Source organism: Microcebus murinus, chromosome 6 (genome assembly GCF_040939455.1).
Source record: "Microcebus murinus isolate Inina chromosome 6, M.murinus_Inina_mat1.0, whole genome shotgun sequence".
NCBI lineage: Eukaryota > Metazoa > Chordata > Mammalia > Primates > Cheirogaleidae > Microcebus > Microcebus murinus.
This window is the reverse complement of record NC_134109.1, coordinates 21,931,461-21,949,389: the sequence shown is the minus strand read 5'-3', so window position 1 is coordinate 21,949,389 and position 17,929 is coordinate 21,931,461. Positions and strand designations below refer to the sequence as shown.

Here is a 17,929-nt window from a genome sequence, read left to right as displayed (position 1 = left end):
TAATGGTATGAGGAATGCTGGGGAGCATAAAAGGCAATAAATGTGCATAAGTCAGGTGGGGCCATTTCAAGGAGGGCTGGGCTAGCATGAAGCCTTTGTTCCAGAGACAGTAAAATAATCAAGGAAGGTTTCAGAGCAGAAAGTGACACACTCAGATACATATTAATATTTTGGGAAAGGAAATCAGGTGGTATCTGAAGGCTGAAAGGGACGAGTTGGGGGTAGAAAAAAGAACTAGGAGGAAGTAGGAAAGCTATTTAGAAGTGTGCCTCTGTAGTCCAAATTAGTCTTGACCACTCATAAATTTCTTACTGCACCACTGCCCTACTCTACTTCAGAAGGAGGAAAGCAATTATCAGTCAAGACTCACTTCAACTCCCTCAGACCATCCCTACCAATTTACCCAATCTTACTAGTTTCTTATAAAACCTTCAGAGGAAGACATGCCTTGTCTCCTATTAAATACTATATACTGTTTCTGATCCAACCCCTCACATCTTCTCATGTACCTTCACCATCAACCTCTGCCAAATGGAATGATTTTTTACTTCTTTTAGCTTGTCTGTCATATTTAACACTCAATTTTATCTTTCTTAAACGTTCTACCTGGCTTTCTAAGATACTAGAACTTGCTTCTAAATTATTTACTTAAACACTGGTGTTCTAGCATGTCACCTTCTTCAGTCCCCCTACACAAATCTCATCCAAATCCCATGATTTCAGCTAACACCTATGAGTTACAGGCTTCCAAATATTTCACTCTGATCTCAATTTCTCCCTCAACTTCCAACCCATGAGGAACTAAACTGCTCTACCCAGACTTTCACAGTTCATCTCAAGGTCTTTCCCACCTAGCTCAATATGTTAGAAAACTGGGTTAGCCCTTTTACCCTCCAAAGCTGCTGTTCTGTCTATATTCTCCATGTTGACAAATAGCATCTTTATCCACCTAGACAACCAAGTCATTATCTACTCATCCCTGATTCCAAACCTCTTCCAGGATAGTAAGGTAGTTGAGAACACAGGCACTTAATTACCTGAGTTCAAATCCTGTCTCAAAGACCTTGAGCAAGTTACTTCACCTCTAGTGTCTCAATTCTTACATAGGGAGAAAATACTACCACACAATCTGCAGGGATAATGTGACTCTTAAATGATTAATATATGTAAAGTTCTTAGAATAGTAACTGGCACAAAGTGTTGAGAAAACGTTTGCTTGTAGGATTACTATTGTCACAGCCAATTAATCAACATGTAATATATATTTTATTTTCTTTAAGATCAGCTCTTTTTCTCCATATCCCTAATGCTACTTTTATGTCCTCATCAACTCTAAAAGATTATTACTCCCCATTTCTCCAATATTGAGATGTATATTTTTCACATTTTACCATCTCTGACTTGGGATGTTGTCTTATAGTTGATACTTTTATAGGCAAGAGGCAATATTTTTATTTCTTAGTAACATAAAACAATGTTCTTATCTTAGCTTAATGAAATGCAGTAAGGGTCTCTTACCTAATCTTCCAGCCTCCATTCTAACCTGCCTACCCCAATTCATGACCCCAAATCCATTACTGCCAAAAGGCTATGAAGGACTGGATAGAACTCATAAAATAGGTCTAAGCATTCTACAAATATCAGCTATTTCAGTATAATTTCATCTTGCACCATGAGCATTTATCCATTCATTCGCCTATTCAACAGATCTTTACAATATTCTAGAAACTGTTGTAGGCACTGGGGATATAGCTGTGCACAAAACAGACTCAAATTTCAGTCCTCATGGGGCTATCATTGTAATAAAAGGAGATTTAAAAATAAATAAATAATATGGAATCTATGTCTGTGATGATAAGCACTACGGAGGGAAAAAAAATAAAGCGGGGAAGAGAGATAAATTTATTGCACTCCTTAGCTGGGCATGGTGGCACTCGCCTGTAGTCCTAGCTACTAGAGAGGCTGAGGCAGGAGGCTTGCTTGAGCCCAGGAGTTTGAGGCTGCAGTGAGCTATGATGATAACACTGTACTCTACCAAGGGTGACAGAGTGAGACTCTGTCACACACACACACAAAAAAGATGTATCACACTCCTGACAATCATGGTATGAAATGATTGCCCTGCATGTTGATAATGCTAATACCATTAGATCTTAGAAACATTCCCCCCAAATGCAAGAATTCAATTAGGCATTTACTCAGGCAATTTGATTCAGAAAAGAAGGGGTAAAACTCAAAAGCCTTGGGTTTACACAGCCCATAAGCTAATCCACTTTAGTTACCATACTAATAAGGACTGTGGTTATAGCTTCTATGGCCTTGACAAGTCTTTGCTTTTATATTTTAGGAGGTCATAAATGTTGAATGAGGGCACGTTTCAGGTCCACAACTTACTGCCACCTCTGCCTTTCCCGAACTCCCCAAATAGCTACACGTTCTTTTTAAAGGGCTTCAATGCTTTGAAATAGGTGCTCCCAGGTGGCTGCTATAACTCATTTCAACCTGGCCGAACAGGCACGAATAAGCTTCTTTATTGTTGGTTTTATCTTCCCTTCAGTGCTTGGGAATACAGAATGATGTTTAAACGTTTACGCTTTATTAACTTCATGAGCCACCAGAAAAATTCCTTCAGTATCATCAGGATAATTCAGCACAGGTACCTTCAGTGTCCTAATATGATTCTCAGCCTCACTCTTTTCTTTCTTAAAGTGCTTCATCAGCTCCTGGATATTTTGCTCGTGTTTTGTTTTCACACTCTGCAATGATAATGTGAGATCTTTCAGCTCCCTCTGGTGAACATCTCGTTCTAACTTTAACTGTGTGATGACTGTAGCTGTTTCTTCATCCCTAGATTTCATCTGTGCCGTGAGGTCAGAAAGTTCCTTCAGCACCACTTTCTTGGCTCTCTCTTCCTCGGCCAACTTATTAGCAAGATCTGCTCTGATGGCACTCAAGTCCTTGATGGACTCTTGCAACTCAAGAAGTTTAGTTTTGTCCTTGGCCTGGCTTTTCTTGAGCTCTGCAATTTCTTCCTCTAGGTGAATTTTCTCAGTTTTCATCTGGCTTTGAATCTTACTCTGTTTTTTCAATTCACTTTCTAGTCTCTGAATGGTATCCAGGGAATTCTTGACTTCTAGTTCAAGGTCAGCTTGATGACACTTAATATCACTTAGTTTCTCCTCCTTCAAGTGAAGCTCCTCCTCTTGAAGGGCACGCTTGGTTAGGACATCATTCAATTCCTTTCGAAGGCTCTCTGTTTGTTGTAAGGTTGCATACAGCTGACTTTTCATTTCATCCTTTTCTTTTAAAATCTATCAGGTTAAGAACATAAACCAAAAAAAAGTTATTATAAAATTCACCATAGATTCTGCCAATTAACAAATAAAGATTAATCTGCAAGGAGAAGAACAATTTATCAAACAATACTTTGCATTTTCCATTTTTAAAAAAATATATATTTTTAGGCTAGAAAAGGAGGAAAATATATAACTCTGAAATAGCACCACACTAAAATATGTGTTTCAGATTTTTAACACTAACACTTTTATCAAACCATGATCACAAATAATTAACTAGATGTAGGGTATTATAAAATTGAACAAAAAGGAATAGGGAAAGAAAAGACTCCTATTATAAAGATAATTTACCAAAGGTTGAAATGATATAGTATTACCTAAAATAAAAATGATGTTCATTCCAATGACAGACTTTTAAAAACAAGAAACCCCAAAACAGACATGGAATTATGCAGATACAATCTAAGAAATGTTATGATTCAATCAGTGATTATTTTTAAAATATCAATAGTGACAAGACATATATCTATATGCAACTGGTAGCCCTGAAGCCCACAAAGGTAGAAATGAGATTAATTTATGATTAGAAGAGGTTGGGAAGAGGCTCAAGAGTAAAGTCATGGGACTAGAAGTCCATCATCTTCTGCTAGCCTCTCTGGGGGTTAGAGTCACACTGAAGGGCACAGGCCAAGAATTAACTGTCATGGTCTCTAATTCTCACCACCTAATCACTGCATATAAAATAGGGGGTAGCCAAGGGAACAAAGATCATTTTCTGTACAATACTGGCACCAATGACAATCTCTGTGCCTGCTTACTGATGCCCACCATGTTTTAAACAGGAAAAAAAAAAAGCCAACCATTAAGACACATTTCTGAATTAGAAATAATGAATATAAATATTTGCAAGGCATTTCTACATTTTATACTTTACTGTGAAATAACTTATAATAAAATGTAATGAGGCAATCACTCCAAAAAAAGCATTTCCTCAAATCCCTGTCAGTTTTAACAGGGAGAAAGGAGTAAGAAGCTAACATGAGAAATAATAAAATGAGGTGACTAAGCAGTTAAGCTCTGTCTGACCAAGAGAGAACTGAATTTGATTCTCAGTCTAGCCACCAGTGGTTCTATGGCCTTAAGGAAATTATTTATCTTGATAAAGGTAATAGTAATAGCTACTTCATATGGTTATGATGAAGATTAGTGGGAAAGGGCTAACAAAGTGTGGGGTAGTTATGTGCAAGCAAGAACCAGGGTCCCAGGGGGAGGTATTTATGCAAGGTAGTAATCAAAACAATGAAAAGAGAGGATAACTGATGGACCAATGTCCTGATGTAGAAGGACTCTGGAGTCAGACAAAGGAGTTCATTTTCGAAAGAATTTAAGGCATAAAAAATAGAGAGAAATATAGGTAAGTCTAAGGATAGATGCATTAATTTTCTACTGCTGAATAATAATTTCCAACAATCTTAGTGGCTTAAAACAATACCTATTTATCATCTCACTATTTCCAACAGGTCAAAAGGCCAGGTAAGGTATTCATTCTGCTCAAGTTCTCCTAAGGCTAAAATCAAGGTAACAGCTGGCCTGGCCTCTTATCTGGAGGATAAGAGAATTCTAAGGGAGAATCCATGTCCAAGCTCATTTAGCTTTCTGAAAAAATTTAGTTCCATAGGACTTTGGGTCCTCATTTCCTTGCTAGATTTTGACCAGGAGTTATTTGAAATTTCTAGAAGCCACCTGCATTTCTTGCCTCATTGACTCCTCCATCTTCAAAGCCAACAACAGCTCAATGAATCCTTCTCCTTCTCATGCTTCAAATCTCTGTTACTTCCCCTTCTCCCAAAAGATAGAAAAAATTTTCTATTTTATGGGCTCATGTCATTAGATGGCCCATGCAGATATCACATTCACAGGTTCTAGGAATTAGAGTGAGACATCTTCAGGGAGATTATTCCACTTACTACACTAGAGAAGATGAAAACAGAATCAACTTAGGGCTGTAAGGTTAGTGTGGGAGGGACCAAAGAGTGAGGGTAGATGGCTTAAATATAATGATTAATGTATAAGCAGCTAACATAGCCCCTGGGCATGAGTTAAGAGACTTCCAGGAAGTCCTAAAAATTAAACTCATGATGAAGTTCTATCAGGTAAAATAATCTTTGATTACAAAATATTATGTCTTCCTGAAATTGGTTTAAACAGCAAGGATATTTATTGTTCTCATATAACAGGGAGTCTGGAGATAGGGTGGTTCAAGAAGAGTCCTTCAAAGCTCAAGCTCTACTATTCTATAATTTTATATATTTTTTAAATTCCAGCTTTTGCCCTCTTCGTAGTGTTCTAAGTATCACATCAATTCGCAACAAAGGTGACAGCATTAGGGTGCACAGTTACTGACTATGTTGATCAAGTTTGGAATTTCCGTGGCAATTTAGATACTAAAAACTAAGTCAGCTCTGTCTATTCACTACCGGTTAATTGCTTGCTAGCAGCCACAGCCTAAGATTTTGTACAGACATTTTCTCTGAGTCTGAAAATGTCATTGTCTCTACCGGCATCTCAATACCCAGGACATTCTCAGGGGCCCTCAGTTGAATAGCCTTTATCTTAAGGAAATTCAAAACAATGGAATTGGGTCTCTTTTGTCTGTCCAGGAATGCTTAAATACTTAAAAGAGACCTGAGAAAAAGGCTTTTTTTTTAACCTCATTTTTATTCCTGTTAAGTTTCCTACCTCCCTCTGTGCTTAGACTAAGTTCTGCTTGAATAGACAATTTGGCTTTTCCAACCCTAACCCTAAAAGGCTCTAAATTATCAGACTCATACTCAGTCAATTTGGATTGTAGATTGCAGACTTCAGGCTCCTCACCTAAAAAAAATTTCAAAAATCTCTGCTTTCAGACAGACCAGTTTCAACCTAAACTTGTCTTTCTCTTATAGGACCTTTCTGAAGGCTGAAACATGTACACAACATACTCCAACATATTAACATTTTCCTACTTAATACCATCTTCTGATTGGCAGTATCAATGCCCCTAAGTATTATTTCTGATGGTTTAACCAACCACTTCCAACCACATAGCAAGGTTTACCAATTTCCTTTTAGAACAGCATAACCCTTCCTAGCTCCTATCCTACTTCTTCACTCAATCAATCCTAACAATTTAAGTTCTTCTACAGATAGCTCCTTAATCCTAGAATGCAAATGCAAATTTACATCACCTTGAATTTCTCTGGCTGAGCTGCTCCAGATACAATATGTCAAAACTCTAGCTCCATCTCACTGCAATTCTCTCAGCAATATCCTCCTTTTATGAGGCTTCATTCTCAGGACAACAGCAAGACAACTTAGGCCATTCCAGGCATAATAGCCAGAGGAAAGAGAAAATCTCTTTTCTTGTTCATCTTTTTCATGAGTAAGTAAACATTTACCAGAAGCACCTCAATAGACTTCATAGATCATTCATCACTGATCAGGTCAGGACTATGTACCTAGTGATTGACTTACATTAATTACTGAATGTGATGGATGGTGGGAGAGAGGACATAACCATGACCACTATAGAAGCCAATTGATATTTCTTTGTAAATTTCCATGATACTATACTATTCAGGAGAAGAATCAGAAAAAGTAGAGAGAATTGGGTTGATTCCAGATTAGAAATCAGTAAAATGAGGTGAGAAAGGAACAAACTAAAGATGCTGGTGAGTATGTCATCAAAGTAGCTTTTAATGAAGTCCAATCTGATAGGAAGAAACTGAATCCAGAAAATGGGTGGTCAACCAGAGGAATGGGGAAAGATGAAAATTGGGTGTTAATGGTTAAAATAGGAAAAGAGAACAGAAGAACTGTAAAAGATCAGAGACTGAGATTCTAGAACTGAAGGCTTTGAACATAAAGCAGTTATAGATGGAGACAAATTTTAATCAAAGAAATTAGTTGCTTACATAGAGAGATCTGAATGAAGGTCACTGTAAAATAGGAAATTAGTAAAGTACAAGGAGATGGGGTTCAATGGGTTGCTGACTTGAAGTTTGAAGTCACTAAGGAAAGTGGCAAGAATTACAAGTAATAAAACAGGTTGAGGGGAAGCCAGGTGCCAAAATCCTTGAGAAATAACTAGTGGTCAGGAAAAAGAGTGGGGAAAAATTGTTCTAAGCAGGCAAACCAAGCTTCCAAAGATGGGACCCATGGGAAGATTATACAAAGAAGGCCTTAAAATGGCTGTGTGAAGCCAGAAGAATGGTGCTATCAAAAACCATGATGGAGACAGGAACGGGAGCCAGCTCCTCAAGGGCCTGACCACAAAGTATATGCAACATTTTTAATTAACTAAAAGGCAAATGGGAAGGATTTTTTTTAAATGTTATTTTTCTGCAGATGCACACAGACGCACACAGAGCATGCACACAGATTGCTAGATTATACTAACACATCAGTACATTATTCTTTCTTAAATTGCATAGGATAGGACTGTATACACACTTAGAAAGTAGCATACTTTAGCACTTATCCTTCTTACTTTCAACCATTAAAAAAATTCAGATTTTATAAAACAGCATCTACTACATATAACAGTCTTTTTTTTTTCTTTTGTCTCAGCAGGAGGGAAACACACAGGAGAAAAAGATGGCAATTTAAAATTCTTGAAGTCAAATACTATCAAGCAAAAAGCTCTATACATGGACAAGCCAATGATTCTTCCAATACATCAGGAGGGAAAAAAATGAAAACCTAGGAAGCCTTCCCATTATCCATGTTAAAAAAGAACACGAAAAAATTTGGAAACATTCAGAAAAGCATACAGTATGATTAGTGTCCAAGTTCAAATTTTTCCCTTTATCATATTCAAAGCATATATAAAAACCAATGAATTCAAACAGTACTTTAGAAGAAACAGAGAAATAAAACATATCACAATTTACAACTAGATTATTTTTATCACAGTTTTAGATCTCCCAGCATGTGTTCATCTACACATCCCTAAAGTACATCATGATTCCCTGATATAAATATCCATGTGATTATCTGTTAAAGAAAGTATGCAATCTGACCTTTGTTTTGTTCTGCAATGATATGCTATTTGCTTGATATTATATATCCTTCAGTAATGAAGTAGTTTTATAATATATGTATCTGATAATCTTACTAAGACTTCAGAAATGTGTAAAGCAGGGAAAAAAGCAATTTTTAAGAGAATAAAAGCCTTTTGACTTAATATATTTTTAAGTGGCAAATCTTAAAATAGAAAATAAATTATGCTAGAAAAAGAAAAACAGAAGTAGGCACAAAACCATTTTTCAAATACAAAGACTGCATCATTTCAACCTATAAAATAACTCAACAAGACTATTTATTAAATTATTAAGTATTTAAACTATAACATGTTATATTTGTAAACCAGTATCACTTCTATTTTAATATATACTTCCAAACATACGTAGGAGTCACTTTTTGAAAATAATTAACCCTATAAAACAAACAGGGAGTAGACTGTATTCCTAATGCCTTAAGGTAATTTTGTGATTTTATTAAGAATTAACTATCCTTTAGAGGTAATATTCAGTAGTATATTTAAAAATATACTTTTTTCCAAAATTATTTACCATGTATTTCCACATCACAGATATACTGGACACTTGAATATGTAGTAAAACATTTCTTACCCTTTTTTCCTTGATTAACCATTGCTCTAACTACTACATGCTGCATTAATTTTTAAGGCTTTTAAAGGAGAAATTACAATGCCTGCTGTGATAATTGTGAAACTACCCTAACTGTGGCAATCACTTTAAAACTACTTCTTTGCTTATCATTAGTGATGCTAAGTGATAAAAATAATTATATCAGAAATATTCTGGGAAATGATTGTTTAACAATTTTTAATATTCTAAAAACTCAATCTAGAAAACTCTCAGCACCATAGATTAGGATACTGTCTGATGACATGGACCCTTCTAAATTTCCTCTAATTAAGTAAAACCCCCAGATGATTATCAATAAATCAATTCCCTCAAACACTCTTCTCTCTAGCTACTTCCCTTACACCCAGGCTCATTGAACTAGTTGCCACATCAGGCTGACAACAGAATAATCAAAGTAGAGCAATTTCCAGGGATCAAATCAGTTCAGATTCAAGTCTGAAAGCTTTAGAACTGCTTTACCTCAGGGCAACCAGCCACCCAGTATGTGTCAGATGGGTTAAAATGAAAAGCAATCCACAGTAAGTGCAAAGTGATCACTTCCTTCATCTTCTATATGTCCAAGAAATTCATATGTAAAAGATAAAGTATCTTCTGCATGACAGCTCATCTGAAATAAGCATCTGTCACTCTTAAATGCCAAAAATTGATTTTATAAATATAATGCCCTACATTTCATTTTCTTTTGAAAGAAAATCAACTTATCCAAATAATCATTCTTCTGGAATGTTCAGAGTTCTTGACAAGTGACAAATGACAAAGCACAAATGATAAACCAAGACTTAACATGGATAAAAATCAATCATGACTTTCCTGCTTATTATCTTATAAACATCTGGGTTTAATTCAACCCAAAGATATATCAGTTGAGAATCAACATAGGAGTGTAAAATCCATTTAAAGTAACTGACTATACAAGAGAAAAAAATGACATGAAATGCATATAGATCAGTGAAATGCTTTTTGTTGTCAAAAGTGCATGAAAGCAAAGTCTTTTTATTTTTGTATTTTTTTTGAGACAGAGTCTCGCTTTGTTGCCCAGGCTAGAGTGAGTGCCATGGCATCAGCCTAGCTCACAGCAACCTCAACTCCTGGGCTCAAGCAATCCTTCTCCTTCAGCCTCCTGAGTAGCTGGGACTACAGGCATGCACCACCATGCCCAGCTAATTTTTTCTATGTATATTAGTTGGCCAATTAATTTCTTTCTATTTATAGTAGAGACGGGGTCTCGCTCTTCCTCAGGCTGCTTTCGAACTCCTGACCTCAAGCAATCTGCCCCGCATTGGCCTCCCAGAGTGCTAGGATTACAGACGTGAGCAAAGTCCTGAAGAGACTTGTGACCCAATTACACTGCTCAATTCGTAAGACAGTCAGCGTCACTCATTTAACTAAGCCCATCATACTTGCTGCCAGAAAATGGCCCAGTAGTAACTAGTGCATTTTTAAAATGCTTTATTCTAACCAATACTTAAGTATAAATATACAAATAAATGATTTAAAAACACATGCACTCAAAAGAAAGTCATGTGATGTTAAGGAAGATTTAGTAATTCTCTTCCATTTGAATATTAGAAAAATAAACAGTAATTCAATTTAGGGAACTTAAAGCTAAACTAGGGGAAGGGTGGATCTATTTCAAGGGCCAACTCTTAAAAGCCACAGAATCCCAAACTATTAAAAAAGATTTTAAAAAATAAAAAACTAACCTTTTTACCTTGAAATAGCCAAAACATAAAGACTCTGCTATCAAATGACATGTTGACAGATTTTATGTATATATGGCACTCAAATGTTTGTTCAACAGATGGATAAATGAACTGTTGGTTACAGTGAAAATCATTCCTTAAGAATTTGGCTTTTATACCTGATTATTCTTGCTTGACAATTGATCAAGAGTTTCAGATTGTTTTTCCAGTTCTCTCTCTAATTTTTTATGCTTAAGCTTCCACTGCCTAATGGACTCTTGAGCTTTCAATTTCAGGTCTTCTCTCCTCTTCTCTGCCTCCTCTCTCAGGGCCTCTGACTGCTGTAACTCACTGAGGTACTGCTCGGCCTGCTTGGTTGCATCCTCGGCATGGAGAGTCAGCTCTGAGATCTGACGGTCAGCATGCTTACGCTCGGCCTCACGTGTGTTAAAGTGATTCTGGATCTCCCTAAGTTGATCCAACATCTGCAGTTGTTGTTTTTCCTTCTTCTCCAATTCACGTGTTAAATTCTGGGAATAAAGAATGTGAAACATTAGGAACATTCTTGTCAAAATTGAATGTGTAACATATCAAGTGAGAATGTCTAATGCCATTGAAATAGAATCCTCTCTATTAAATTTCATTAGCAATCAATCTAGAAAATATGAGTCCTTTTCTGTGTGTTTTATAATCATATTAGTTGGGAATAATTTTTTATAGAAATATTACCTCATAATAGACTTTTATTATCCAAAAAGGGAAAGCATGTATATTTCCAATTGTCACTAAAATAGAAGGCATGATTGAGAAAAACAGTATGCACCATTTTAAGAACCTAGTGTTTTGTCCAACTGAAGAAATATCAATATTTTAAAATTTGTCAGATTATCAGAGATCTATTAGTAGCAATCACATGTAACATTTCACTTTCTGGCAGCACATAAAATTTTATTATAATAAAATAAAAATCAGTAACAATAAAATGATAGAAACATAAATATAAATAACACTATATTAAGTTCCCAGTACTTATATACTGGTTATTTCCAGCTAAACCAACATAATGTTATAAGTTGAAGCACTTATCTCAAGCTGACATGAAGCATTATAGTATAGATTTTTAAATAAATTTAATTTTAATTTATTTGAAATATTTCTCTAATCAAGAAAAAAAGCCTTAAACCTTTAGCTCCCCTAAAACAAGGGTAGCCATTAATATTTTTGGAAATTATAATAACTCATCATGATTAATAAATATTTTCATTTGAGATCAAGTAAATATTTTAAATTAAAAATAGAGTATACTGCTTTTATACAAATATTATAATCATTAAGCTTTGCAAGAAAGTGACAAATTCAGAAATTAAGTGCTTACAACACATCACATAAACTGTTTCTCAAAACCCTTAGTTTCCAAATACTTAGGGGTAACAAAAGAAACGTAAAAAGGTCACGTGTCCAAATAAGAATGGGCTCATGGGGCTAAGATGACACTGTGAGTTGAATAAATAATGAGAATCATCTGTACTAAGACACTGAATAATGAATAGACTAGAAACATTTACCAAGATCCTCTGGCCCCAACAGCAGAATTTTCAGATCCAGATTCCATTAGCCATGATCTGTGGCTCAAATAAAGTTAAATATAATTTCCCTCATGATTAAAGTCATGGTTTGACATTATGGCAAAAATTCTAAAACATGCCTTGAAAACAATCTTCACTGTCTAAGCAACAGGATTACTTACATTTGTGCAATTTGCTAAACTCAATGCAGCCTGGAAGAGCCTTCGTCTAACCCAAACAAAATAGTAAACTGAGAACCGTGCACATGTTTGAGTGGAAAATTCTAAAATGATATCAGAAAACCTTCAGAACTGTGGTTTACCTTTTGACCTCATTCTAAAAACTGTATCAATACTCTAGAAATCAACTTTACTAACAAGCATAATCAAATGATTCCACATCAAAAGAGAAGTGGAACTGATTTTTTTTCAGCAAATACTTGGAGGATGATTATACCTACTACCGTGTTTCCCCAAAAATAAGACCTACCCATAAAATAAGCCCTAGCAGGATTTCTAAACATTTGTGCAATATAAGCCCTACCCTGAAAAAAAGACCTAGTGATGGGCATGGCTACGCAGCGTATCTGCACAACCCAGGCATTTCATCACAGAGCAGTAAAGATGACGAGCAGCCCTTCTCATTTGCCCCATGAGAGCTCTATTGCTCGACATGGGAGATTGGGGCCAATGGTTCTAAAGGAAATAGAGTCGCAAGAAATTCAGGATGGAATTCGGGGTTTGAGAGTTATGATGATATTCCAGAAGACAACATAACTATATTTGAATAAATGTAGATTGTTGGACTGTAATTTAAAAAAATAACACATCCCCTGAAAATAAGCTCTAGGGTGTCTTCTTGAGGAAAAATAAATATAAGACCCTGTCCTAGTTCCAGGGAAACACGGTATGCATCAGGTATATGGTTTATAGAAAGATTAGTAAAACATGGCTTCAATACTAAAAAAGCTAACAATTTAATTGGGGGGGGTGAGTATTCAAAAGCTAAATTATTAATAAAATAGTAGATATAACAAGGGACTAAAACATGATGGAGAGTTACCTGAAGGGGTCTATAATCGATACATTGTGGCTGGACAGGGTCTCTCTTTGGAGGTGATGTATAAGCTGAGATCTAAATGAAAAGAAGGAGCTAGCAATAATAATAAAACAATTATGACTATTATGGAAATTTAGTGAGCACTTGAGTTGTGCCAGGGATTAAACAAATTCTTTATATAAATTACCTTATTCGATCCCAACACAAAACTAAAATAAGACACTATTATTATTATCCCCATTTTAGTAGTAAGTAACCAGCACTTGCTATAGTTAATAACTCGTCCAAGATCTCGTACTTAATAAGTTAGAACATGGGGATCTGGCCCTAGATAGTCTGATTCCAGAGCCCATGTTTTCAACCCTTTGCTAAACTTTCTTATACTCAGATGACCCTAACTCAGTGCCTCTTCAGCCACTCCCATGGTTCCTCCTTTGAAGCAAGAGGTTCCTCACTGTCCATTCCCCAAAAGCCCCCCATCTCTGGCTTTATCTGTCAATCTAACCAGTTCTTTCACTCCCTTCCTTCTGCTAAACCTGTTCTTCATTGTCAAGGAGATGACCATTCCTTTGACATTCCTTTTGCTGGCTTTCTAACCCAACCACCATATTTTTCACTTTAGCCACTCTCTTGTGCTTACGTTTCAAATTCCTTTTTCAGATTGTTCACCCCCAGAACTTTAACAACAAAACCACCAACTCTAAGTGAACTAAAAAAAATTCCTAATTCCTATGTCGGGTTATTGAGTCCTCTAAGGAAAATCACATCGTAGTACCAGTTGATGTAACCACACATGCAGAACCAGCTCATTAGCACCCAGAAAGTTCTCCACATGCTTCTACCCAGCTCACACAATGGCTATTCCAACATGTTTCATCTCTGACCCTACCATATTTTCCTTCGGTTTTAGCACATTATATAGCTCTTCCTTCAGAAGTAAAATTAAGGCAGTTAATGCAGCACACCCCAAAAATGTCCTATTCATACCATCCTGAAATTTATGAATGGCCATGCTCTCCTCCTCTTCAGCCTCTGAGGAAAAGGGACCCTTCCTCTTAGGCAAATTAGCCTGTCTTTGCTATTTCCTTCCATATCCATCAAGGGCTTCACTATATCAGTCATGTGCTCTATTCCATGTATTGAACCTGAACCTCTCTTTTCCTACTGGATCATTCTGTTCTACTTCTCCCACCTTAAAAAATAACAGTAATGATTTTTTTAAAAAATGAAAAACAAAACAAACAACAAAAAACTTTACTCATCCTACATTATCATCTAACCAGTACTGACTACTCTTCTTGCTTTTAAGCCAAGCTCTTAGAAAGAGTAGTGTCTACACTTAATGCTCCTACAATCTGGTTTCCATCCCTATCATATAATTATTAATAAAACAGCTCTCATCAAGATCTCACCAAAGATCATCTACAGTCAAATACAAAGGACTCTTTAAAAATCTCTTCTCACCTAGTTTCCTTGTGGCATGTGACACTGTTATCTCTTGCTCATTCTTAAGTCTTTCTTCTTCCTTAACTTTCATAACACTTTTTACTAGTTTTTCATTTTCTTCCTGTCCTTTCCTGAGTCTCTTCTACCACTCTGCTTTTAAATACAGATAACTCTACAAGGTTTTAAGCATCATATCCTATCCACCTATCCTTGATAGATAAGTAAGTACCTAGAGGTAGGCAGATATATAAGTGATCCCTAAATTCAGAAGCCAGACTGAATTCCCAAACTCTAGACTTTTAAATATCTAATTACATATGGACTTTCTACACTTAGATATCCCACAGGCATCTTAAATTTAGCATTATCAAAAAAGTGAACTTGGCCAGGTACAGCACTGGGTAATGCCTGTACTCTCAGCACTTTGGGAGGCTGAGGCAGGGGGATTGCTTGAGGCCAGGAGAAACCAATCTGGGCAACATGGTGAGACTCTGCCTCACCAAAAAAACAAAACAAAACCAAAAAAAGTGAACTTATCTGATGCCCAATGCCTAACAAAAAGATAATCCTACTAAAATGGCAGTAAAGTTTCTCTCTGATTAGGGAGGATAGAAAGGGGGCAGATTGTATATTTAAATAGTGAGAAGATCTAAAATAACCACTATAAGGAAAGAGGAAAAAAAAAAGAGATAGATGTTTAAAAGATAACAAACAGAAACAAGGTTCCAGTTAGATAGTCTCGAATTTATAAAGGACCCAAGAATTTATAAAAGACCCAAGAGTATACAAAATTCTTTGTATTTCTCCAGCAACTCTTTTGAACCCAGAAGCAAAATAAGTTCAGTGTTATTTATTCATCTGTAATTACAGAGCAACAATAACAGGCACAGGATTAACATGGGCAAGCCCAGAGCTTAAGAATGTAAACTTTTTTGTTTGCACATTTAAAAATTGCAGACTTTCACATTAACATGTTACACACAATAATTCACTTAAAATAATATTTGGAAACATTGCATCATTGATTAGGTATGTGATTATAAATGAACAGAAAAGGGTGTGGTTCTTACTAGGGACAGGAAAGCAGGTATGAATTTGAGCCAGATGAACACCACCTCCCACTGCCCTGAGCCTGGAAACTCTCAGTATACTGCTTCACACCTGGCAGTCTGTATTCTTCTCCAGGTAAAATTTATCATAGAATTCCTTTCTATATTTTTCTGCTAAAGATCCTATTCAGCTACTGTGTTGGCATTTTAATCCATCTTCCTCAAATAACCAATCAGAAAAATATGATTGTATTAAACATTTCTCCCACATCAATCAAAGGATTATACTACAGAACTCTCATAACAATTCCTCACAGACACACTCCAACTCACATGCTCAGACATACATAAACATACATATACAGAGCACACAAGAGTGAAAACACATCATTAATCCATGGATAAATACTTTCAGGGTATTCATAGTAAATTTTAAGGCACAAATATTAAATATTATCTTCTTAATGTACTATTAATATATGAAATGCTAAATCAAAAGCATTTTTCCTATTTATTCCATTATGATGATTTTCAGTCCAATTATTACTATTATATATTCCTGTAAACATCTTCTAAACTAAAGAATTTTTTATATTTAGACTGTGTGAAATTACCTCAGCCACTGAAGCAGGATGGTTAAATTTCACATGACTTAATTAAGCCCATTATATATTTCTCACTATATAAGCACTGTCAAAAAGGGGAACAATCCAAAAACATAGAAACATCCTTTCTACCAAGAATTCATTCCCATACATTGCCAAAAGGTTTATAAAAGCTGAAACTAAATCTAAAACTTTACCCATTCGAATTCCATTTCTTTTCTCTTTCTTTTCTCAAATGGGGAAAAATGGTGATGGAAAGTAGTGTTAAGGGTCTCAGATTTGGTGATAGCAAGGATTCACAAGACCCAGCATATTACAGTCAAAATTATGCTAAGATTTATTAAAGTGAAAAGACACAGAGCAAAATTAGCCAAGGGAAAAGGCACGTGTGGTGAAGTGCAGTGGAAACCAGGGGCACACTTCCAAGGGTCCTCTCCCAGTGGAGTTACACAGGACGTGCTCAGTTCCTTCACCACTGTCTCCCAGGAAAGCTCATTAGAGACACAGTGCCCAAGGTTTTAAAAGAGGGGCTGGCACTTAGGCACCATCTGCCTAGTATCTACCAAAATTCTAGACTCCCAGATAGAAAGTAGATGTTCAACATAAACTACGTTTTTGTATAAACAGTCTAGGCACAGTAAGCTAACCTTATTATCATTTAGGGAAAGCATCATCTCAGTGTAAATAACTGTTTATCATTCAAGTTCTCAGATGCCAGACAAATGCCTACCTTACAAGCAGGCCTTCTAGGGACAGTTGTCTCAGGCCTACTTCATTAACTCTTTTCTGCCCAGTAATATAGTGGCCAAATAGATAGAAAGGAATAGAAGACAATAAGGCCTAAACAAGTCCTTAATTAAAAACAATTAACTACAAATAATACCTGTAAAACAATGCATTTAGGAGATAGTAGGAAAGAACTCTCTTCCTTTAAAATTGATTGGCATTGATTGTCATTGGTTCCCTTTCTAATTTCTGCAGTGGTAGTATTGAAATTCTAAGAAAACTATATAGCCTACTCATATGAATAAGACATTAAGATGAAGATAAAAACTGAAAAGTGATGTTCTATAAAAAAAATCACTAGTGTAGATAAGGTCCACCATAAAATCCAACTTTAACTGATTACACATCTAAGATCATAATTTTGAATATGTTGATTATAAAAGGATATTTATCAACCTGAAATTACAGAAGTAGAAAAAATGGACAAGGTAGGAAAATAATGGAGCAAATTCATAGAATAAAGAAATCAACTCTAACATATAAAAATCTCTCCACCCAACTTTTTCCTATTTCTCATATTCATGAGTAAGAATTACTAAGCCTACATTTAAAACATTTTTCCATTAGGGCTTAAAGGACATAAAGAAGACTATAGTGACTTCAACAATGACTATTATTTCACAGATATAACTAAAATATAATAGAATGCAATTTATCTTCTACTCATAGTTGACAGCCAATGCACACAAGAGATTGGACATCTCAGTGAACATTTAAAAACATATATCAA

General features: G+C 35.7%; 1 protein-coding gene and 1 long non-coding RNA gene across 6 annotated transcripts in view; one reads left to right on the top strand and one right to left on the bottom strand.

Moving 5' to 3' along the window:
- LOC105867845 (uncharacterized) overlaps positions 1–11,242 on the top strand; it is a 101,766-nt gene extending 90,524 nt beyond the window's left edge. Inside the window, exon 3 of the long non-coding RNA XR_012919691.1 lies at positions 11,019–11,242. This is a non-coding gene — a long non-coding RNA (uncharacterized LOC105867845). The remainder of the gene's footprint in view (positions 1–11,018) is intronic.
- The window catches only part of CEP128 (centrosomal protein 128), a 362,607-nt gene that overhangs the window by 230,196 nt on the left and 114,482 nt on the right, over positions 1–17,929 (bottom strand). For 4 of the 5 annotated variants that reach the window (XM_020285697.2, XM_076003809.1, XM_076003810.1 and 1 more), the window contains 3 exons: positions 13,317–13,388; positions 10,869–11,219; positions 2,661–3,311 (listed from right to left, as the gene is read on the bottom strand). In XM_020285697.2, the coding sequence (XP_020141286.2) occupies positions 2,661–3,311; positions 10,869–11,219; positions 13,317–13,388 (1,074 nt within the window). The remainder of the gene's footprint in view (positions 1–2,660; positions 3,312–10,868; positions 11,220–13,316; positions 13,389–17,929) is intronic. The other variant, XM_076003811.1, reaches the window with a different exon arrangement.